The sequence below is a fragment of the Ammodytes marinus genome (assembly GCF_949987685.1).
Source record: "Ammodytes marinus genome assembly, chromosome: 8".
Lineage (NCBI taxonomy): Eukaryota > Metazoa > Chordata > Actinopteri > Uranoscopiformes > Ammodytidae > Ammodytes > Ammodytes marinus.
Window position 1 is genome coordinate 28,460,502 of NC_137212.1, and position 24,859 is coordinate 28,485,360.

Genomic DNA, 24,859 nt, shown 5'->3' on the forward strand with positions numbered 1-24,859 from the left:
TGTGTGTGTGTGTGTGTGTGTGTGTGTGTGTGTGTGTGTGTGTGTACTTTTACGCACGTTACGTGTAGGAGCAACAGAGGGGAAACGAAGGAGTCTGAAGTGGATGGTGAGAGCAGGTGTGTGTGTGTGTGTGTGTGTGGGTGGGTGTGGGGGGGTTTGTCAGAGATCACAGAGCCGTCTCTTTCAGGTCGTTGAGGTTTGGCATACGAGACCTGGAGGGCCGTCCGAAGCCGTGGCCGTTCTGTCCTCTGTCCTTGATGCCCATTTGCTCCGGGTAGGGGTTCCCCTCGGGGCGGCCCAGGGCGGAGGGGTGCCAGCCGGAGGACTCCAGCTGTGTGGGCAGAGGGTAGGCTGTCTGTCGGCTCTTTAGCTGGGGCGTAGCGACCCCCGTGTGACCCCGTGAGTCCGTGAAACCACCTTGAGCCGAGGCGGGGTTAGGCAGCGGCTGGTAGCGCATGTCAGACGACGGCGCGGTCTGGTTGGAGGACGAGGATGAGAGGTGCAGGAGTTTGCGCAGGGACCTCAGTGGCTGACTCTGATGGGAGGGGAGGGACACGTGACGGATGAACAACACATGTCAATCAATTCATTTTTAGGGAGGCACTGCAGCTGAATATAAGGTCAACTTTTTAACTCTGCAAGTTGTTTACTTACATAAAGAAATATATACATAATAATATTTTCAGAAATGTTTGACTAAATATGCAACTTTGGCAATATCTAACTAATTATGCATACAATTGCATCTAATTAAATCTAACGCATTTTTATAAGAACTAAATGTATCATAAGTCAGACAATTAACATCATACGAACAGGTCCTTCTTTGATAACCTTCAGAAAAGTGCTAAGAATGATGAGTATTTAAACAACTAATGTTGCGATAATGAGGAGAAATACACTGACGCAAACAGACAAGGTTTAGCCAAATGAACACCTAAATGTACATTTTAGTAGGTAAATAGTAGGTAAAAAAAAATAAAAAATGTAAGTAGGTAACTAATAGGTAAAACAATTTTGTGTACCTTATTGTAAAGTGTTACCTTGGACCCTTTCATTTATGCTGGTATGAAATAAGGTATGATATGGAAGTAAAGCTTCAAATTTGACCAGTCCTTAAAAAATAACTATTTATTTGCCTGCAACGTCTCACCTTATACACCATGCACAGAGGAAACACTAGGAACCTTACCTGGGAGTGTGAGTCGGACAGTTTGTCAGGCGGCCAGTCCTTGTCCCTCTCTTGGTCGCGGTCTCTGCTCTTGTCCCGGGACCTGTGGCGGCTGCTCTGGTGAGCCGAGGACCTGGAGGTCTTCTGGATGACGGCCTCCACCCCTCCTTCACTAGGAACCTTTCAAACATCGGCAGCAGATATCATTTCATGTGTCCAAAACTAACTCTATCCAAAACTACGGTGACACAAAAAAAAAAGGTTCTACAGAGTGTAGAGGACAACAAGAAACACACACACACACACACACACACACACACACACACACACACACACACACACACACACACACACACACACACACACACACACACACACACCCACCCCCACCCCCACCCACACACACACACCCACACCCACCCCCCCCCCACACACACACACACACACACACACACACACACACACACACACACACACACACCGTGTTTGTCTGCGGTGAAATAAAACAACAGATGTTTCCATGGCAGGCTTTCATAAGGACTCCTACTTAGACATTTGTTATCTATACTTGTGCTTTTCCTGTTGTCCTTTACATCTGTTAATTGATTGAGCATGTAAGTGCGAGGGGTTATTTTTGGCATTGTTTGGTCTCGAGTGCGGTGATGTCAGACGGATTAAAAACAGAAACATGCAGAAAAAACCTGAGCCTTCACTGATCTGAGGAGGAGGAGAGAGGAGAGAGAGGAGAGAGGTATCCTTTTGTTTTGGGGTGTTTTCTTTAGACAGTTATACAACCCACCGGAGAACTAAAGCCTTAGTATTTTCAAATGATCAACTGTATCACACGGCAAACACCATTTTTCTTCCTGGGCCAGATTGCGTTTAGTCTATTTGTGCTTTCATCAGCTCAAATCCACCCTGTCTCTTGCCGTCTGAGCAGACTGTCACATATAAATAGAAATGTGAGGTGAAGAATGAGTCTCAAACACCTGTGTCAACGCAAGAAACCATTACTGCCACTTCATCATGTCGAATTGTTCATAACATTTTTCAAATTTAGAAACTGTGAGCCTGATCTATGATGCAAAATCCAGTCCTGGTGTTTATTTATTTTTTCATTTGAAGGGCAGAGAAGTCAAACGCAAATCAAAGTGGATGATGTCGGTAAGCAGTAAAAACGTCATGAGTTTACGAGGCACGTTAAAATCTCATGTTCCTGAAGTGCTCCTCGGCTCAGAACCAGAAACATACTGTTGTTTGGGCTGCGGCTTAAATACGTGTGATTCATATAAACAGGGACCAAAAAACTAAAACACCCAGCCAGATCCATTCATCCCACGAGTAACTTGGAACTTTTAATCAATTAATCAATGAATTCAAATCAATGAAGTGATCGAAATATCAGAATTGTGACGATTATCAACTGATAATACACCCACATAGATGGATCTGACTGGTTGACGTTGATGACACATTATCACGGGAATGAATTTCCGCCATACTAACAAAAACAGTGCGGTCCAAGCTTTAAATGGAACAATATAAAAAGCAGCCTTGATCATGGGTTTGTTAATGCATGCGGTGTGAGTCGGATGGCGTGGTGGAGTTAGGAGGTGAGTGAGGAGAGTGTAAAAACAGTGATGTACCATGGGAGAGGACAGTACAGGGAGGACTCTCACAGAAGCGCTATGCTTTATGTTATTCTTTGGGCTAAACAGAGGGAAAAGACATTTCCTGATGACAGGAGGCCTTCCTTCTGGGACGGGCATCTGTAATAAAGAGGCACATGACTGGTGGCACAGGGAAAGACATGAAGCACGTGACAACAACCAGAAGAAATGACTTTATCTCTTGTCTTATAAGGTCAAAGCATGTAAACGTCTGGGGAAAGCAGAGGGAGGTACAGTATGTAGACAGGCAGCTTCACAAACAAGGTATTGACATCAATAGACATTAATGCATGAAACACAGTGCATCCAGACATTGGCTCACGTCCTGAAAAGGTGCACCACACGCCAAGTTACCATTTGGGATTTTTTCTTTTTCTTCTTTATTGCTCTGAAGAAACCCTGCTTCTCCTTCTCTTTGGAGGGCTCAGAGGGGTTGAGCACGACAGTATCTGGGCCCGTCCTGAACAGGAAGACAAAGGGATATTACTGAGGAGAATGTCCTGACCTTAAAAAATAAACTCCCAATAACACCTGGCAATTTCTGTCAAATCCCCACTATGCCATGTGACCTGTATGGACAATCAGATCGGCTTCCATTTTAACCTGAAATGTTATCGTATTTAAATGTTTTATTTCTATTCATTCGCTGTTCTAATGTGTATTACGTATTTCAATCTTGCCCCTGTAAAGCACTTTGAATGGCCTTGTGTCTGAATTGTGCTATAGAAATAAACTTGCCTTGCCTAAAACAATTGTTTCACAGAGCAATGTACAAAGAACAAATGTGTGTAAATGACTAGAAGACATTATTTGGTTGAATTTCGGTAGAACTAGTTTGGAAGAGATAAGTACCAGGGGTCGAATGCGGGCTGACGCTTGGAGTGGTTGGTCATACTGGTGCCGTCCCCGGACAGGCCAGAACCACGACTCTGACCCCTGCTGTCGTGGAAGGAGTTGTCTGGCCGGGGAGAAGGGACTGTTCAACAAACACAACAAATACATTCATTCACATTTAAGAACTTTTTTTAAATACATATCAGTGATTCTTGAGAAGTGGGAGCAAAGACCGTCTTCCAATATTAACTGCTGTTGTGTTTAAAAGTAAAAATATTTAAAAATTGTAGATGTTATTAGGGATTAAGAATATAAATGTCTGGAGCACAATTATCCCCTTAAATTGAATTTTATCATTATTATTATTATGTCAAATATATGACACTTGTTATCTTCTCACGACCCGATATATTCGGGGTTTTTAGCCTATACCAACTGTAATTAACTTTATACAGAAAATACTGTATACGTTTTGTCATCTAAAATGTTCCTCCTGAGCTTAACACAAGTATATTTTTGTTCACATGTAAACATTACTCATAGAGCTGAGGTCTGTCTGTTTGTGTTCTGATCAGAAAGACACTGTGGCAGACAGCCAGTGTACTCAAGTGGCCCAGTGGATCTCAGACACACACATTAATGGACTGAGAGCAATGGATGCAATATCCTGGATTGTCACAACGCCATCAGAATAATTTAGATAGCAGTTTATCGCTGATACATTAGTGTTTGAGTACATGTTCGCCAAGAAGTGCCAAATACGTGTTTGAGGTGATTTAGAAACAGTGTCTCTACAACGTACAGCGCAGTTCATATCTGTGTCCCATCACACACATGTTGTATATGTTTTTTAATTAATAACATTTTCAATACAATCAATCATCTATATTAGTATCAGGCTCAGACATCTTGTAAAGGTGGGAATATGGAGTATTTGAAGGATGCTGTTGTCAATAATGACATTATCAACAAACAAAAAAAATCATAAATGTAATAATAAAGTAAGACCTGGTATACTGTATTCCAACATTTATGATTTTTGTAAACTGCATTGGAGTGTCTGACGCTTAAGACTGAATTGACGTGTTGATCTCCAGAGAAAGAAGACCTCAGTCTGACTAAACCCACCTCTGTAGAAGCTGCCCACCCTCCTCGGCATGGATTCACTGTAGATGTTGCGGTTCTCTTTGGAGGAGCCTCCATCTTCTGTCTGCTGGTCATGATATAAGCCAACCTGAGTCACAGCAGAACACCAAGTCACATACAAACTAAAAAGGTCAACTCATTTGCATGCCTCTCTAGCTGAGCTGATTTTACCTGAAATATCAGGGGGTAAAAAAAGCAGTGTAGGCGTATTGATTCAGACGTGTTCATTACAATAAGACAACATCTGTAGAAGCTATAAATGTATCCCGGAATCAAACTGAGATGTGCTGCGGAGACAAGCTCCACTGTGCTATCATAAAGAGTCACATTAAAAGGAAGCAAAGCACGCAGGGAAAAATGAAGAGGCATCTGATGCACAGAGACAGAAAAGGAGAGAGAGAGAGAGAGAGAGAGAGAGCGAGAGAGAGAGAGCAGTTCATGACAGCAGTATCCACCCACATCCAGTCTACTGCTAGTGCGAGCGCGGATGTGGGTGTGCAATGGTGGGTGCAGGCAGAATGTCGGACCTCGCTTTTTTGCCGCTGCGTGTGAAAAGATGCGGTGTTGTCCCTTGTGGAGTCCCTTATTGGGGGTCTGCTGTGGGGGACCTCAGTGGGTGCCTGTTCGCTCTGTTAATGGAGACAAGCATGAAGCGTGAAGTGAGCTCAGCATTGCAGCACACACACACACATACAAGTACACATGCACAAACTATATATATACTATACGTGTATGTACAGTTTATAATTATACAGGTAACAGGACTGTATCACTGTATATGTCCTAACAAGACAGCCACACTCTTACTCTTAACATGTGCAGTGTTCATATATAATGAAGCTGTAGTTCTCTTAATCCTGCAGTCCCTACAAGTCCCGGGAAACTGACAGACAAGATCTGTCTGAAAACTTGGACCATGGACTGTATTTAAAAACCCAGATCATGATATTTACAGATGGCACTAGAATATAAAAAAAACCTGGATGCATTGTTGTAGCAACTGAGAGCGAGGCAGAGTTATCCAACACAACCTGGTGTAGGCATTTGATATGACTAAATCACGTAGGCTTAGGCTTTCCTTAAGGTTTGATAGTTTTGATGTGGGCTGATGATGACTGACCCTACTCATGTCTTCCTCTCTGGACGAGCCCCCAGAGTGGCGAGGCAGCGTGCGGTGCTGCAGCTGTGGAGACAGGAGCTGGAGGCTGCTGGCTCTGGTGGGCGCGCCCTGCCCCACCGCCAGCCCCTCGTCCCCCGCGTGGGTCCTCTGGTGGTCCCTCCGTACGTACATGGAGTGGCGGTGCGGGCGCTGCTGGGAGGAGAAGGGGCTGGAGTATCCCTGGCCGTAAGGCAGAGGGTCGTGTGGGGCGGACAGGGAGTGTGCGTGGCTCCTCTCCACGCCACTCTCCCCTTGCTCCAGGGCATCTGGTGCCTTGGCCTCCTCTGAAGCCTTGTGGCGGACGGAGGAGCGCCGGTAGGACGAGTCCAGGGTGTTGCTCTCTCGTTCCGTGCGCGTGCTCCCTCTGCCAGAAGGTTTAAGCCTGTCAACCCGCCGGGATGCTGGGCTGCCCGGTGCCGTGAGGTCCAGGCAGCTTGATGGAAAGTAGCGCGCTGTCGGCTCATCTGCATACAGATGCAAGTCATTTAAGTTCCCCACCGACTTTGCGTCGCTGAGCGTGCCGTGGCTCTTGGATAAGTTCAGGTAGGCAAACTTGGAAGAGGAGGAAGGCGTGGAGCCGTGGGACTCCATGTAACTGTGTCGACTGTGTTTCTCCCCCGACTGAAGGGTGTTGGTCTTCCCCTCCACAAAGGAGTGGCGGTTCTGCTGCGAGCGGAAGTTGGATTTGAGGTACTTGGCTCCAGGGCCATCGGACACCTTGGCGCCCATGTTCATCTCAAAGTCGCTCTTGCCCTTGGCTTCGCCGGGGCTGAGCAGATGAGGCAGGTTGCTGCCGGCCAGGTCCATGCTGTGAGAGGTGGAGTGGTTGTAGCTCTGCGGCTGGTAGTTCTTGGGGTGTAGAGTGGGACTGAGGTTGATGGCCGAGGGCATGTTGCCATTGAGAAAGCCGTCGTTGTTGGGGTGGAGGTCTTCGTGCCGGGGCAAACTAGAGCACTCTCTGCTGCTGGAGCGGTGGCTTCCTGAGCTCTTCCCTCCATGGCTCCTGAGGAGAGGAACGGCAAAATCAACATACTGTACGTCAAACTTTCAACTTAATGCAATACATTGGAGGCTATTGGTTCTGATGGCATAGTAGTTAGTTAAAACATACTTAAATAATCATATTTAGTGTGCAGATATTAATGGCACCTTATCAGATCAAGGATTATCATGGATGGGGTTCCACAAGGATCAATTTAAGGTCCCCTACTCTTCCTAATCTACTGTAAGTAAATCATCTGCAGTATATTGTGAAGTCTTTCTCTATGCTGTGCCACAGAAACCTACGTAGGGAATATGTGGCAATTCTATCCAAGTCTTTAAATAAATGAATAAATCTTCATACTGTAAGTTGCAAAGCACAAGGCTTTTTACAGATGTTTGAGTGTAATGTTTGATCCTGGGCAAAGTCAAAATGTAGCAAAGATTCACAGATGAAGCTCTTTGTTTCAATGTGTGGGAGCTGCTAACCAGATGACTTTGGTCAGAATCTGTAACATCTTAAAAAAATAGGTGTAACAATGTTTTATTAAATGAAAAAAAAAAAAAGCTAGGGATGGATATTTATCCATTTGTATTATTCATATAATCCACATTTAGTATATGAGTACACATGTACAGATTGGATCATTGGTAATACTGTATTATATTCAATGTATCAGGAGCACAGCAGTCCCTGTTTTTAACATGATTTGATGCAGGTCAAACCCACTATAAAATTATATTTTAACTGTTCATATTTGTATCCTTTATCCTATAATTTATGCTCAACACCTTGTATGCTGTTTGTATTCAGTGTGTCTGCATGTGCATGTTTCATTGCTTTTAATTGAGTGTGAACATTTCTGCATCCTCTTACAAAGGGCCATAACCTCTGCACAAACCTATTATACAGTGTCTGCTGCACATCGTGCAGACAATAGACCCAAAGCCAGCTATTAACTGAAAACAAGCGGTCACATTTGCATAAGAAAATTACATTTACTTATGCATGTGAACAACAGGGAGTCAGCGGCCAGCTCAAAGCAGTGCTCGCTGCAGTGCTGACCTGCTGGGGGTGGTGTTGTCTCCATGGTGAGGTTTTCTCTTGGAGGAGCGTACAGGTGTAGGCGTGGGTGGGCCCGGCCGCTCCACCAGCCGCATGGTCTGGAAGGCGTGGTGGTTGATGCTCTGCTCTGTCAGAAAGCGCTCTGTCGGGTGTAGCAACAGCAGGTTCTAAAGCACAGACACACAGAGAGGGAGGCAGCCTGTGAGACACCGGGAACACCCAGACCTCCATGAAAAACTGAAACAGTCATGACATTATGAGTCATGGCCATTATCATAAAAGTCGGGCTGCTGCAACATTTAATCGTGTCACACAGTCTCCAAACGAGCCAAACGATGTGAAGTGTGATTTTTTGACATTTGCTTCTTTGCTTGCGCAAATCCATTTTTAATAACTCGTCTCCATGGACTTTAATGAAAGCTGAATCCTCTATGTATCCACTCAAAATGTCAACTCGGAGTTTAAAAAAAATAAAAATGTAAAGTGGCAGTTAAATTAATATCTCAGCTCAACTCAAGGATGCCGGATTATTGATTAGGGAGATGCCTGTCCTTGCCGAGGTCTGTCACATTGACATGATGTTAGCAGTGAGTCATTATCTGCAGGGAATAAAAAACGCAAGTGCACAATCACAGCCCACATTCTTGACACCGAGCTCATGTTTACAGTGCAGCCACAGCAAACACAGCGGTGCCGAAAGCAGGAGACGAGCTGCTAGATGCCCAAGCAGTGAAGAGGCATCGCACGGTCACGTTTCTGAAGAATGTCTTAGTTCTTATGGTTACAGGGTGTTGTTTTCATCAGAGCATTTGAGCAGAAATAAACTCCAACCCCGATCAATGGCAGAAAAAAAAATAATCATCTCTGCATTCCCTCTCTGATGCCTATACCTTCAGCAGGTCCAGCAGGGCTCCGCCAATGATTCCCAGGTATCTTCGCTCCAAGGTTTGGGGGTGGTTCACAGCAGGGAACTACAACATAGATACAGTGAATATTAGTACAGCCAGAAATGCGACCACAATAAGTGATATATGATGGTATGATCGCTGCTCGACCAAAATGTAGCAGGTTGAAACTATTTTCTAATGCAAATAGCTGGCGGTTCATATTGATATGAAAGCAAACTGTGTTGGGAAAGGTTAATGCTGTGTTTAAAAGGGCAGAGTCCATGTTTTGGCTTTGCCCATCCTCACATAAATACTGGACAGACATTTTTAATACCTTATCAGAGCTGATTGGGGCTGAAATAGAACAAAAGGTTCTCAGTGCATTATTTCTTCCCCTCATTACCTTCTCCCCCCCCCCCTGGCTTGAATAATTCATATTATTGACCAATTGGAAATGTACAGTTTCTCCCTTTCATACCCACTGGTTTAGAGACTTAATCTATTTTCTGAAATTGGAAAACATCAGGCTATCGTCAAGGGGCTCCTCCAACAAAAATGGGATTCGTTGAGAGGGAACGATTTTTCCGACTCATTCCTGAATGAAACCCTGAGTGTTTAAGGTCACGTTCTTATTGTTTTGGTTTGCTTGAGCATTATGTCAACTGTTTTACATTTGGTGTTTGTTCATAAAGGTATTATTTACCTTTTTTTTTAGTTCCTTGGGGAGATTTGGAATGTTTTGTAGACACTGCCATGCTTTATGGCCTTTTATGGAAGATGCTGCTGCTCCTGAAATTACATTGACTGTAGAATTGTATACTTAGGATGTTTTTTTTTTTTCACTTTCAATCTTCGTGTGTCAACCCTTTGATTTTGACAGGAATTCTCTTTCGTGAATCCCTATTGTTTGCCAAAAAAAAACAAAAAACAGAAGCCGTTCTTCTCACGTCACATATTTCCAAGTGTTGCAGAACGCAGCACAGTAGGTGGGCCAGTGTGATAAAGCAACCATCAAACATCGTCTGCTCGCTCTCGCCTGCATCCTGTGGTTATTCTGGCTGGTCTGGTGCATTAATATTCGAATAAAAGCTGTTGTCTTTTGTTCCTTTTAGAGACACCATTCTCATTCCTCATGGTCTTCTCTGCTGTTATTAAGATAATGTGAGAACAAGGCTTGACTAGAGAGGCCACTGATCAGTGAGGTTTGCTGGCAGGGGGTGGAACGACAACAACGCTTTCTCGCTCTCTTAGCATTTAAATGACAGCGAACAAGAACTATTGTAGAACAGAGAGTTTTTTTTACTAACAATATCAGGGGCTAAATTTATTCAGGAAAGCTATTCTGTAGCCATTAAGCAATGTTTATGCAGACAAAAGTCAATGCATTTTAAAACACTGCATTATCAAGCAGGGTCCTTATCAGTCATGTTCATGGCAGTCGTGGGCAGACAGAGGGTGGGGTAGAACGACCCTGGTCTGCCGCACCACAACCACCAGCAGCATCAGCCTGCCACAAAAGACTTCTCACCAGCCTTTCCTTCACAGGGCTTTACAGCATACAACATGATACACCATGAGTCACTGTGATCCAATCAGTCACGGCACAGAAAACTCAGCCAGGAGATGAAGAAAAAGAAGAAGGAAAAAAAAAACAAGCAGAGAGCGAGCAAAGACAAAAGCAGGGAGAGAAAAATAAATCAGGGGAGGAGGAGGTGGGAGAGAGAGAGAGAGAGAGAGAGAGAGAGACACGGTGGAGTACAGGGACGATTAAGGAAAATGAAAAAGAGCTGCACAGTGAACCGTAGTGAGGGTGTCGGGGGGGGGGGGTAAAGGCTGTCTTTACCCGCAGCCCGTGGAATCGAGGGTTGTTGTAGAAGAGCTTCATCTGCTCTGGCGGCAGCGGTCCCAGGACTTTCTGGATGGTGAAGAGCTGGTCGATCTCGCTCTCCCCGGGGAACAGAGGCTGGCCGTCGCTCAGCTCACCTAGGATGCAGCCCACCGACCACATGTCCACCGCTTTGCCGTAAGGAGCCCTGGGGACCCAGACATTTAAAAAGGGGGTGGGTGGTTAGAACCAGGCATAAGAAAAAGGCTGCCAAAAGTATGTTAGTGACTAAGGGTGCGTTCCCATACCCATACTCCCTTTTATTTAGTATGGTAGAAATAGATTAAGAATGTCACCAATACATCTACGGATGCAGCCTGCTCAAGAATACCCAGATGACCGGCCTAAATTGTAGGTCGGGATTTTTTTCTTTGTGACACATGCATGCCTTATTGGCGATTCTGACCCACAATCAGCGATGCAACGGATATACTGTACAAGCAAGAGGCAAGTTAAGGTGCAATGTTACGATGAGATCAATAAGTAAAAGTATGTCCAAAACTGTATTCCCACTGCATGCAAACGACATACTTGTCGTATATAGAATAGTAAAAAGAAAGAGTGTGCGATTTGGAACGCAAGGTGAACTCCTTGGACGAGGTTACATAAAATTTAAAAAAAGGCAAGCGTACCCAAGCAGGAGCTCTGGAGAGCGGTACCATCTCGTGGCCACATACTCGGTGTAATTGGCGTCGGTCCCCTCGGAGAGATTTCGTGCAAAGCCTATGGACAGAACACAGGGGGAAGCAATATAGTATAATGAGGAGCTGTTTGCTATGCTTCACATGCTGAGACACCTTCAAAATGATTGGAGCCCTGCACCTCTCTGGACACTCGTTAGGATTGAGAAGTGTTAATTCATACAGTAGTCAACAGTAGGGAACAGCTGCACTCATACAGGAGAGAGGCCTCTTGGAAACAGCGCTCATATTAATTCTGGATATTTATTAACACATAGAAAGTCACAGAGATTTGAACTAACTATCAAATTATGGCTACAAATCCGAATTATTTTTTTTAAATCCCTGAAGCATAGTTTACAGTTTACAGAAAATAGTGTCTGATAGTTTAAAATCAAGGCATACAATTGTCAAACAGTGAAAGTAAAATGGCAGTAGGCAATGCCTTAAAGAAAGTGAAGTTAAAATATGGTACAAGGACACTGTCATTTCGCAATATGTAAGGTGGCAGTAATCTTCGACCTCCAAAATCGAAATTTCAGTTTATCCTCTAAGTCAAAGTGTGTGTTTGTGCAAAATTTGATCCTTCAAATGAATGCAAAAGTTTGCTGAAAATGTTGGAGGCAACATTGTATGTATTTCTATGTATATAGAAAAGCTTTTACATTTGTGTGCTGTTCAATCAATGGGTTATTTGTGAGAAAAAATCTGCAGAAAGATCATGTACTTTTCAGGGAATTCTCAGTATTCAGGCCGGCGCTATATTACGTGCACGGAAAACTGATCATTAGTTCTAAGCAAATTCCTTCTGCTTTCAGGCTTCTAAACAGCCATTGATCTGTGCACCTGTTGTCACTGGCATGTTGATGTTGTTGATGCTGATTCCTGTTAGTTTGTGTATTTATTTATTTTATTTATTCACTTTAGAAAATGTCCCTTTTGGGATTAATAAAGAATTCTGAATCTGAAAAGATGGATACACTACAGAAACAGAAAGCAATGGGCTACAGCTAGCCTGACTTTGTCCAAATCTATATTAAAAAAAAACATCAGCTTAACACCAACTGTAAAGCTCGCCAAGAAACCCGTGATATCCAGAGTTAGTATATTAAAGCTTTAGAGGTGCTGGTGGATTAACTTTGGACAAAGTCACACACTGGCTGTTTCCTCGTGTTCGTGTTATGCTAAGCTAACCACCTCCTGTCTGTAGCTTCTTTTATTTGTGTACAAACATGCGAAAACCCTGTGGGAAACTATTACTTGCAAATAAAAAGGCCAAATAACTCCACTAGTGAAACCTGAAGCGACCATTTTCTTTCACTTCAACTTTCACGAAAACTGTTGATCTCAGATACACTGTAGAAATCATTTGATACAGCTTCTCATTTCCACTTGGGGCATTCCTCGAAATTTGCATCCCCCTGGCGACACGCGGTGGAAATACTTGTGGTGAACATAAAGTTTCTAGGCAGGGTGTGTTCATGTGCAGCCCTATGTCGGTTCCCCTCAACGCCTTTGGCTGACAGAGCAAACAGCGGGTTGCCATGTCTCTCGCTCCAGATTGCCTACGCACGATGTGGGCTATACACCGTGTTTTCACTTTGGTCGTGGCGCTACCAGATTGAATCAAAACATGATTAGCCTCTTGTTTTACCAACAACACGGTTCATCAATCGAGACGAGGGGAGGATGCACAGCGGCAGTCTGAGGAGCCGGGAGAGAGAGAGAGAGAGAGAGAGAGAGAGCGAGAGAGAGAGAGAAAGAGAGAGAGAGAGAGAGAGAGAGAGAGAGGCCCCCCCTCCGCTGCACACACTCAGAGCACTGGTCTAGATAACCGGATGGAGCCAGCCTGCTGCCCCTATAAAGCAAGCAAGTTTCAGCCAAATATAGTCTTCGGTTGGAAAATACACCATTTACATCACTGCTTTGACTCAAAGCTCTCGCAGCGAGAGAGAGCTTGGTTGATAGATGGGATGCTCACCAAAATCACACAACTTGAGGACGTCATCGGAGCTGATGAGCAGGTTTTCTGGCTTTATGTCTGGGAGAGGAAGGGAGACAGATGGGTGAGTAACATAGTAGAGGGGCATCATCGCTACATCACTATCCAACACTCCTGCCACCGTATGTTCCTGTGTCTCCGTCAAAAAGATTAAAGCCCCTGTTAACCCAAATATACAAAATCCTTCTTATATGTCATTTTGGGCAGTTAGTTGCATGATAGTAAGCATCTGAAAATAGTTAAGCAAATAGTTAGGCAATCCAAATGAAAGATGTTGTCATTTAAGTTTGATCAACTTTACAGAAAGTTGGTTGGGATGACGTAGGCTAGGCTCTGGTTCTTATCACATAATAAGTATTTGAACCAATCACAGCAGTTCCCTGCCCGAACATTCTATAAAAACAACGACTGTTGCCATGGAGACTATTTGATACGGCCACGCCCACACAGTCCTGTCATCGGGCTAGACAGTGAAACAGTTGTTTTTTTAACTAAGTTTTATAATATTTATGACCATCAGATTTTTGTAAAAAAAACATATTAAGACACCCAACTTGAATATCATATGTTGATTGTTACGATGGTAGATCAGGGAGTCTTTAAAAGCGATTACGAATCCAAGAAATTGAAGTCTGACGGTGAAAATTCACAGATTGCAAAGACAGGTCCATGAATTATAAATTGAATCCCCGGGTCATATGTGTGACTGGGTATACTACAGGCCCTTTGGATGCCTGCTCTGGTGCTCTCAATGTGCCAACAGCTCACATGGGCCATCTGGTTTGCTGCTCTGCTGCCACTGATTCACCCTACAAAAGCTCAAAGCTTTCTGAGGGGCTCCGCTACACAACACATCACAAAAACCTATGAACCAAACACTGTTTCATGAGAGAAGAACAGCATATATCATGTACATTTATACCATTTTATACTGAAAAGATGTACAGCATTAGTTCTAGTTCATTCTCAAAATGGGAGCGCAGATGGTTGCCCAGTGATGGAGCAGTGATGTGGCCCCAGCGTGAGCTTCCTCTCTAGGCATCACTGACACTCTTCTGCTCATCACATTAGTCTAATTAAATGGCCTAGGCGAGCTATAACCGTACCTCCACTTAACTGTGCATGTAAAACGTATTGATTGTTTACTATGAAGTGTGCTAATAAACTAATGAAATCGCTACAAAAGATATGATTTTTTTTTTTTTTACCCCTGTGAACTATGTCATGTTTGTGGCACCAGTGTATTGCCCGTATCAGCTGGTAGATGTAGCTGCGTGCTTTCTCACTCGGCACACCGTTGGGTAACTCCTCCAGCAGCTCCAGCATGTTCTAGAAGAAGAAACAACAAAAAAACACACCACTCAAAAAGTTCAAGTTGACTTCCAACACTTTGTGACAGGAGACAAAAAAAAAACATCATTATCTGTGTGGAGGAAGCTTACCTTCTCCACATACTCAAAGACCAGGTACAGCTTCCCTCTTCGTCGGAAGGCCTCTTTCAACTCAACAATGTTCTCCTGCTTGAGGGTGCGCAGCATTTTGAGCTCCCGCAGTGTCGTTTCTTTGACCTCCTCATTTTCTGAATGGAGTTGAGAAAGAGAGTAGACATCAGCCCTGCGTTCCAATCCACATACTTCCCTACTATTTAGTATGCCAGAAAAAGATTTAGGATGTCCCAATACATGCACGTCAATTGTAGTATACTGAAAATATATATATATGCCCCACTAACTCCAATGGCATTTTGGAGTATTCATCTTTATTCTTGACATTGCTCAACATAATGAAAAAAAAAATCATCCTTATCTGATTTTTTTTTCTCTCCTGTGGCCCTAAAACTTTTCTGTACTTTAGTATGTAGTGTGGTAAAAAGAGAGAGTATGTGATTTGGAACGCAGGGCAGGATCGTGCTGGGTTTACACAAATTGAGGAGGGTGCAGACTTACCTTCGCTGTCCTTGAATTTCTTAATAGCCACAATCTCATTGGTCTCCTGCATCAAAAACAACAGAACAACTAGTGAGAAATGGATCCTGCTGTTTACAGTCAATACATCATGAGTGTATGATACAGTATATGCATAGACACATAACAGCATCACCGTTCCTAGTTTTACTACTGCAAGCTAGTAGTGCTCTTAATTCCATTCAGCCTCAACGTATCTTTGAGTTTTTGAGGAAGTAGAGTAAAAGGATTCTTGAATATTGAATACCAATTAAATTTTGATTCGTATACATTTATATTTAATACACAAATTTACATTCACAGGAAAGAGAAAGCGCTGTACTTAACTCTCAACCTGAGACCTCAAATTAAAATGAGCCAGTCTGAGGTTGAGCTGTAACAATTAGTCTAATAGTCCAATAATTGACTGACTGAAGAGTTCCCTGCAGCTACTTTGACTTTTTTTTTGTTGAAGTCAATATTCAGGAAAAAAATGCCAAACATTTAATTTCAGGTTCCAAATGTGAGAATCTTCTTACGTTATCCTCATAATAGCCCAACGTGAATATCCTTAGGTTTTGTACTGTTCATTTGAAAAACAAATGTTGTAGTGTCAACATGAAGTCCTGGATCCTAGGATGGACATTTTACATTTGTCAATTAATCGGTGAAAATAATCCGAGGGACAAATCCCATTACACAGATAAGAACCTGTCGAATGTGTGGACCTGCACCATGCACATCCAGGAAATGTGTAATGCTTGTGAGAAAGAAAAAAAAATCTGTCAAAGTAGCCTTTTCACTTGTTTACAGGCTCGCGTGACATGCGATAGTGTAATGATGTAAGAGTCAACGATACACAAAAGTGAACAAAGCGACTTCAGAACTAAAGATGACAGAATCAACCATTCCCTGAGACACTTGTCCCCACCACCATCCCTCTGTGAGCGACGCCCCAACACTAGCCCCGTTTCTCTCCACATGTCCTAGTTTTAGGCCTGGTATTTTCTGCCTGTGGCTCAGAGCCGTGCTCCACTCCCCCCCCCCCCCCCCCCCCCCACAGCAAGCCAAAGGCAGCATCCAACATGGATCGCAGCGAACAGCCAGCCCTCCTCCCAGCATCGAACAATGCCCGATGAGTCACAGCGAGGTCAGGCTACATGAGCGGCACTGTTCCACATGCAACAGGGCCTTAAGTGAAGGGAGATGACGAGCTGCAGGCTTCAAAATGAAATAATCTGTAATATGTCTAAATCCCCTTCACATCACACCCCTGCAGTGTATTTCAATTAACCGGGATCAGAAAGTCTTGAAAAGTTGTAGGTATGTGTACTGTGAATTTAAGTCTTTACTTCTGTGCAAACCGGTGGCCTCACAGTGACAAGCCTCCTGGAGGTCACTGCACCGGCCACGGAAACACTGTGTACAACTACAACTTTCTTGTTTTGACATGTTGATTGGTGAGCAATATGTTGAACTGTTGCTTTAAATTGCAGTTCTTTACTGGCCACTGCTGGCCACAAAATGCAAAACGTCCAGTCAAGACAATTAAGGTAAAACACATGAATATTAAATTCCATTTCTACCAAGTCTGTGCTGATAAAAATGCCAATCAATTCTACACACTTTACATTTAAGGTCTCAACAACTTTAGTTATTAACAGTCTTATTAATAGGGTGTTTTACTTGTTTACTTGATTGCTGCTTACATGACTCACTTCAGGTCAACCACGGATTCCACTAGCCATTTGCCAGGGCGCAGTACATCACCTTAATGCAGGCTTCAAAACATCCCCCTTGGAATACCCACACTGTTGACAGAATGATTTTCTACACCTTCTATGAGCTGGACACAGCAGTGGGCCGGTAAACACAGAGAAGGTACGGCACTATTTCACAGGACTTTCACCAGAGATAGTATCCTAAAAAGTTGTGAGGGGGGCTTAAAGTGATTCCTCACGTAAGGCAACCCAACTAGTAACTTCACAACTTCAGTGAACCAAGTGAACCAGCGCATTACATCCGTCAGCTCAGGTTATTTCTGCTTCAGGTACAAGTGCATGAAAGCAATAAGTATGCTGTCATTTGTTGGGTTAAGTTTTTGCAGTTCATTATGTAGCCTATGCTTTGTTCATGTCGGAGGGATCAGTTCACTACTGATCCCCCCAGTGCTCTCAACATTTTATTTTAAGCTCTACAGGAATTCCCATGAGGCAATGGACTGCGAGCCTCATTTGTGTGGGAGAGAAACCAAGCTTGGTAAATTATTATTTACTATGAACATGCAGGCTCCCTCTCCCACGTCCTTGTGTGGCACAGATTAAGCCCTTAGGTCAAACGAGACCAACTTTTTTTTTACTTTTACTTTATCTAAACCTATATTTAACCAAGCCATGAAGGACAGGACACCGTTACACAACACAACACTTACATAAGGACCAAACTGTTTTCGACCTGCAGTTAATACACAGCCTTGGCAAAAAAAAAACAGGCTTGTAAACAAATGGTATGTTAACAAAGGGGTGGGGGGGGGGGGGCACCATAGCTAGCCACATGCCTGTCGCTGTTGCTGTGTATTAACACTGGATTTTTTTTCAAGGCACATACAGTACAGACAGGTCGTGGTTTATGTGTAGATAATCACTGATTTTGACCAGAGGTGATATTGACAACAAGTTTTCTCTTTAATGACGTAAGTAACATCTATCATCCAGAACGCGGCCTCAGCAAAACTGATACAAAAAGATACGTAGAATATATCACGTGCAAATGTACGTGTAACTAAGTTGGATATGGATGAGTTATTTGGAAGAGAACATCTGCTGGGTACATTGGGTTAAGTCATGATCTTCTATGGATGCTGATACATCAGTTTTATAATTATGTTAATATCGCCCACTGGATGATAAATGGCACATCATTAATCCCTAAATTATTCGCTGTTCATAATCTTGATTAAACGCCATTGGGACAATAAGTCAGCAGGAGGATGCATAGTCATAGCCGTGCTGCTGTGTGTAACAAGCGTTCGTGCGATCACGCTGTCATCATTTTCCCCCGGTCTTGACGTGCTGTCTGCAGGAAACTGAACCCAGCATTAAGGGCATCAGTATCGTGTCAGGGGGGACATGATTTTTGCGTGGAGCGTGACACACCATCCAATTGCCAAGATCCTGTGTGTTATGTCTGTGTTAATAACACCCTGGTGGATGTATCTGGGGTGATGAAGAACGCTGACAAGTGCGAAAGTTCACACATATCGGGGGAAAACCGATATCCAGGTCCGCTACCTGTCCGTTATGTGTATGCGCTGAAAAAAGAATCCAGTGTTCATACACATTCTAGGCTCTGTAAAAAGGCATGTTGAAAGCTAGGATGGGCCCATTTGTTTACATACAATTTTACAGAGCCTAGGCTGCGTTTAAGACCAGATTCTTTTTTTCAGCACACACAAAGTAAGGACAGGGAGGACATATTCACTGATTTTGACAAAAAGTGATTTTGACAACAAGCGTTCTCCAGAATCGCTGACTCCACCTTTAAGTTTATTCACCTCAAAAGGGAGCAATTGAACACGAAACAGTTTCAGTGACCTTGAACACCGTTTGGTTATCACGTGCATATTTGTGTAGAGTTTTATGTGTTGTGCTTTGTGAGGATAAGCCAAGGTTTATCCTTGTGCAATGTGCCCCTTTGTTTCTTATGTACCGGTCGAGCATAGGAATGGCCAGCTACTCTGCTGCAGTATGCATTTGCCCATCCATTCACAACATTGTTGTTGTGTCCTGCTGTGGGGTTATTCACAGCACCATGGGCCTGTGTTGGTTGATCAAAGAGTGGGCATGTCCATCCTGTTGTACAAGCCCTGACATGTGCTAACCCACAAAACACACATGGTGCCAGGGAAGTATACGGCGACTGACTGAAGAGAAGTCTGCATGAATGAATAATCAAACGACTCATTAGAGATAACACAGCTTTATAATGTGCTGCTCTACATCCAGAATTCATTTAGGAGAAAAAGACCACATTCAGGATGTTGAGACTCAACAGGTTGGGCGGGGCCTTACACTCTGCGTCAGACAATGTTTCAGGATCACACTCTAAAATAGCATATTTCACGTGTCGGGGGACAATGACGACTTTACCATTCAGACAGGAAGCATGTGTCTCCTCTACATCCCTCTAGATAGAACCACATGGCCAAGTGCTCCACACAAGGTGACCCATTTAACGCTGGAAGTCCTTCATTTCCCTCTCCCGTCCCAGTTTCTGTTCACCGGGTGCAAAAATAACTGTCTGCTTCATTCCTATGAAATAAATCTTCTGTAGATCTGACTGACAGTCACTCAGCTTATTATAAGAATACAATTTAAGTGTATCACATCCATTCCGCTTTCTGTCAGAAAAGTGCAATCAGTTACGCAACTAAAAAAAATATCATGCTGGAGCAAAGCAAAGCTAAAAGATCAAATTAAAAACATTTATGATCAAGATAGGACAAACAGCAGATGAGTGCAGAGCCATGGTGACTCACTGCAATGCTTCATGGCGGCTCCTAAAACAGTGATGGGCTTATTAGATCTAGTCAAACACTTAATTACTCATTTTTAAATCATGTGGTGGTCCCATTTAACTACTCAAAGCCACAAGGGAAAAAGCAATGCAAACATAATGGAATCATTTCCACCAGATGATCGATTTGTCCTCAGTAGGCAAAGTGACACAGCATAGAAGAGTAATCCATGAATCACACGGAGCACAATCAACCAAAGCCTTTTGATAACTTGATCTAAAAAAGTTAAATTCAATACATGACATTGGGTGTCTTAAAGGTGAAGTGAGCGATTGGAAGACGGCACTCAAATCTTTCATTAGCAAGAAAAAGGCATGTTCTGTTTTGACGACCGACCATGGTAAGAGTTTAATTTACCTGTTAACCCCGCTGTTCGCTAAACAAAACAGGGCTTAATACGTCATCTTTTTCATTGCTCTGATTGGTCGTAGTGCTATCCAATTGTGTGCAGTGGTATCTGAAATGCACGCGTAGGTGCCGCCCCTTTAGTTGGGAAGGTCTATTGATCGTGGCCAGACCCTATATCGTTCTAGATATGGGTCTGGATTTCCAGGTTAGGCCTATAGGCTATATGACGCTTGAAACAGCCCAGGCCTGCATTTCAGCAAACAATGGAAATTGGCAGATATTTCAGTGATTCATTTATTCTTTAAAGCCTACAAGACAGAGAGCAGAGAGATGGAACCCCACTGAAGCCAAACTGTGATTAAAATTGTATATGCCCGCATTATTCCTTGGCTTAATAGAGCACAGAGGCACATAAGTCCTAATGCTTAAAGCTGAGAGCTGTACTCTATTAGAGGAAAAGTAGGTACACAAACATAACTGAATCTTGATTTTATCACCAAAATACTTATTCAATACACCAGAAGGACGGTGTTTGGTGAGCAAACAGGCCATGATATCAAAATAGCCGTGCTGGATAGTACATTCTGCTTCACTATTGGCTGAACATGGTCACAAACTGTGGCTCCGTGTTGGCATGTGTCCATAGCCCTCGGGGGAGTTTCTGTGAACCGAAACCAATGCCAGGAAAATACAAGCCCATGCCATGCTGGTGCTGCCAGGAGCCATCACCATGGGAGGCTAGCATTGTGCCTGTGGACTCCTCCTGGCATGTGCCACATATGTTCTTACTCACATGCTAATAATAGGACGACTTGTATAGGATCACGTGCCACTCTGGGGAACACTCGCAGGGTGTGCTTTGCGTCACAACGATAGCTTGTTCCTGTTTAATAACGGGATCGATAATTCAATGTACTCCTTACCCAACGTCTGTTATGTTCTCTGCAAATTTTGTTACGGCAATTAACAAAAGTGCCAATTTTAAAAGGCTAACTGATTGACTTGTTTACTGTCTGTTCCGTCTCGTATGTCAACTAATGCATGCGGGCTCCTGTCCAGAGGTGTTTTCATATAAGCTACAGTCAACACGAGCTCATTTGATTAGATTCTCTTCTCAAGGAACATTAGGTTCGGCATCTTCCCTCTCCTCCAATCAGCTTGACTTGCACTGTGCCTGGTTATTATTACAGTAGAAGTAAGATTGCACTGCTTCATTTTTCAAAAAGCAAACAAGAGTTTTAATGACCCAAACTCTTTATTAGCTTCATTTTTAGCTTCTCATAGACAGAATGCTACACTCACGTATAGGGCTGAACCCTCAATCCTCATAGTTAGTGCAAAAACACTGAGTCAAATACAAAATATAACTGCATTGTTTCAAATAGCTGCTTCTGTGTACCGTGGGTGGCAGTCTCCTGTTGTCTCTTGTTGTTGCTATTTATACCATCTATTAATGAGAAAATGCAACATGCCTGATACATGATGCACTGCCTCGTGATCCACAGTGCTCTCAGGATTTGGAGCAAAACCAATTGATAATTATAATGCAACATTCTGCACATTGAAACGTGTTGAGAAAAAGAAGGTAAAGCATAAAGGTGGGTATGGTATCACAACAATGACCTGCGCTGCGTTCCCCCTTGCTTCCTGTCAACACTGAAGGAGGATTTTATTTCATATTTGCAGGGTGTTGAGCATCACTGTCAACAAAAACAAACATGGCCGCCGTATTCGGTCACAGAAAGCAATGTTGGTGCGCAGCCGCTAACCTAATCTTGTTTCCTTTGATATAGAGCCATCCATCCTTTCTGATTTTATACAGACGTAAGAGATGACTCCTCACACCCACTTGCTCCAAAATTCTCCTTCCACATAATGTCCTTGTCGCATGTCATGTTATACTACCTTGAAACACTGGCTTTTACTGGCGACTTCAACGGCCAAAAATTGTCCAGTCATGTTTTTTTTCCTAGAGACATAGTATTCGTCTGCACTCATGACTTGCAGATACTTACTCAATGATGCAAACTACTTTAAGGAGTGCATTTTTAAACGTGTCTGACTCTGGCAGGGATCCAAACACAATGCTGCCAGAACACCTCCGCAGTGAGGGGCCAGGGCTTTTCATGCAGAAGTTTTATTCCATAACACCTTCTATAATCAATTTAAAAAATATATATAAAATACCCATGATTCAATGCTTTCAAATCTCCCAAACTAAATCATTTCAAAGTGTGACTGAGGAGACACAGGTTCCGGATGCTGTCAATGTTTTACCTCAGTGTAGTCAAGAGTGGTTTGGGAAAGCAGTTCATGGGGATGATAAGCAACTTCAGGATGACGCTGTGTGTACTATGCATTCCTAAGAGGTGTTCCACGCTAAAACAAATACACACACAGAGCCGCGGCTATGTTTACCCTCTCTCTCCTACATGTCCCATAGTGCCCGCATGCTAAAGAACTGCCCATGGCCATGCACTAGCCTCAGATCAGCTGCTAGAGAGAAGTCTTTGTGTTTGACCTACTTCAAAGGTGAGTTTAATTTAAACACAAAAGTGGTTTGTATGCAAATCAACCGGTCCAACAGTGGAACTGGTGAACAACAGAAAGAAAGTGCCACAGTTCAAGGACACTGATGGAAAAAATTACAACCAATTTCCATTGTTATGTAGTTTCTTTTTCAATATACACTACAGTTTGAGATTAAGCATCATCTTGTTGCTGTTTAAAACAAAGAGACCAATATCCATCGGATGTTACTGTGTATTTGCATGAACACAAAACAGCCCAGTTTCATATAACACAAGGTAAACTCCTGAACTGTGAGCCACATTATATATACACACGAACACATGAATAAACATTCAGTAGACCTACATGTAGTTTAAACACAGTGCTGAGTCAACCATAAGAATCTGAAAACGTGGGGGTTCCCTTAGCTCAGTTGGTAGGGTGTGTGTGTGTGTGTCCCGGGCCGGGCCCAGCAGCAGATCCGGGTTCGATTCCCGCCCGCGGTCGTTCTCTGCATGTCACTCCCCTCTCTGCCCCATTTCACCTCTGTCTCTTAACACTATCAATAAAGCATGAAAAATGGCAAAAAATATGGTAAAAAAAAAAAAAATCTGAAAACGTTCTTCATTACTACAGCATGAGAAATAAGGACAGTTGTAGTGCACTAATGATTTGCTGTGGGAGCCATGCGTAGGTGGGCTGGCTCTGTAATTTACCCCAGGCAAACATGCAACATGTGTCAATGAACTGAAGGTCAAACTGGAGTGAGCCGAGAGGCTGCTTTCTGCCCTCGCTACTGATATTCTCAGTTTCGTCTACACAGTCAATTACAGTTTTTGCCTAATGCTTACACACTGATAGTGGTTGCTAGGCCCAAAGCATCACAACCTCTAACTTTGGTGACCATGCCCTAAACACAAGCACCAACCCCACAAACACAAAATATGCTTTGCACTGTGTTTGAAATTCTCCAAAACACTTCTTGCAAAACACTACACACAGTTTTTTACACAAGACACATTGTTCAAAAATGAAATCTCCTGCAATCATTGGGAAAACACATCTATGTAAAATACTAAACACAACCAAACTTGGAAAAGCACACAGACTTACACACATGAAATGTACAAAATAAAGCTAATTGAATACCAATCAGTGTGTGCCTTAGCATTACAAATAGACTTCAGGTGAGCTCAGCTTCTTTGTGAGACAGTAAGAGTCAGGGGAAGAGGACAAGAGAGAGCGGTAGGAGGACGAGGACAAAGAAGGCAACAGACGGAGACAGGGTCACTATAGTGGACCATGTTATAGATCATGGCCTATCAATGTAGGAGCCTGGGCAGAAAGTCCAGCCCAACTACACAATAGCTCCATAATTAGGTCATTTAGACTGGATATCAGGAATATTTTTTGCTGTTGGCTCTCAAAGGATGAAATTGCATGTGATGTCGATGAGGCGATGTGGCCAGACGCAAGCGTGAGGCGGTATCCAAAGGGTTATAATTAATAATAATAATATAATAATCCTCCTGCCCCATTCCTTACAACACTTATTTTTTTAATTTTCTCGTATTTGTTTCAGAGTTTACAGTATAGTAGTGACACACTGAATTGCTTCTTGAAGTGCATCCTACCTATTGGTTTTTTTGTTTGCCAAAACCATGACATTGCAAAATACACTTTTTTTTCCCAGAAGCTTTTTTATTTTTATTTTCATATGTCTAGATGAGCTGCAGTGAATCAATCTTTCACGAAAAAAATCAGTATGAGACTTCTAAAATCAAAAACCATCCAAAGTACTGAATACAGCTGTGTTTTGCATAAAGCACATCTGTGTGTTGTTGCTGTTTGGAAAGAGTAATTCAAAGGTGCGTGTGTGTATTGTTTTGATGCTAAAAACAGTTTTGAAATGGGATTGTTAGGTTTTGTTTCAAGAGTTTCATTTTGCCGTATAAGTTATAAGTTTATCTCCATGTGCTTTGTCTCATTCGGCCTGTGTG

At 43.1% G+C, this 24,859-nt stretch overlaps 1 protein-coding gene across 1 annotated transcript in view; it reads right to left on the reverse strand.

Annotated features, from left to right (window-relative positions):
- Window positions 1-166: 166 nt before the first annotated feature.
- LOC307254237 (cyclin-dependent kinase-like 5) overlaps window positions 167-24,859 on the reverse strand; it is a gene marked incomplete at its 3' end in the record, with an annotated part of 33,865 nt that continues 9,172 nt past the window's right edge. The window contains exons 4-19 of the mRNA XM_080032530.1: window positions 15,428-15,473; window positions 14,924-15,060; window positions 14,690-14,810; window positions 13,461-13,520; window positions 11,432-11,522; window positions 10,758-10,947; window positions 8,918-8,998; window positions 8,028-8,194; window positions 5,942-6,983; window positions 5,349-5,450; window positions 4,804-4,909; window positions 3,694-3,817; window positions 3,196-3,301; window positions 2,818-2,940; window positions 1,193-1,351; window positions 167-535 (exon numbers count right to left, since the gene is read on the reverse strand). Of these exons, the coding sequence (XP_079888656.1) occupies window positions 167-535; window positions 1,193-1,351; window positions 2,818-2,940; window positions 3,196-3,301; window positions 3,694-3,817; window positions 4,804-4,909; window positions 5,349-5,450; window positions 5,942-6,983; window positions 8,028-8,194; window positions 8,918-8,998; window positions 10,758-10,947; window positions 11,432-11,522; window positions 13,461-13,520; window positions 14,690-14,810; window positions 14,924-15,060; window positions 15,428-15,473 (3,024 nt within the window). The remainder of the gene's footprint in view (window positions 536-1,192; window positions 1,352-2,817; window positions 2,941-3,195; window positions 3,302-3,693; window positions 3,818-4,803; window positions 4,910-5,348; window positions 5,451-5,941; window positions 6,984-8,027; window positions 8,195-8,917; window positions 8,999-10,757; window positions 10,948-11,431; window positions 11,523-13,460; window positions 13,521-14,689; window positions 14,811-14,923; window positions 15,061-15,427; window positions 15,474-24,859) is intronic.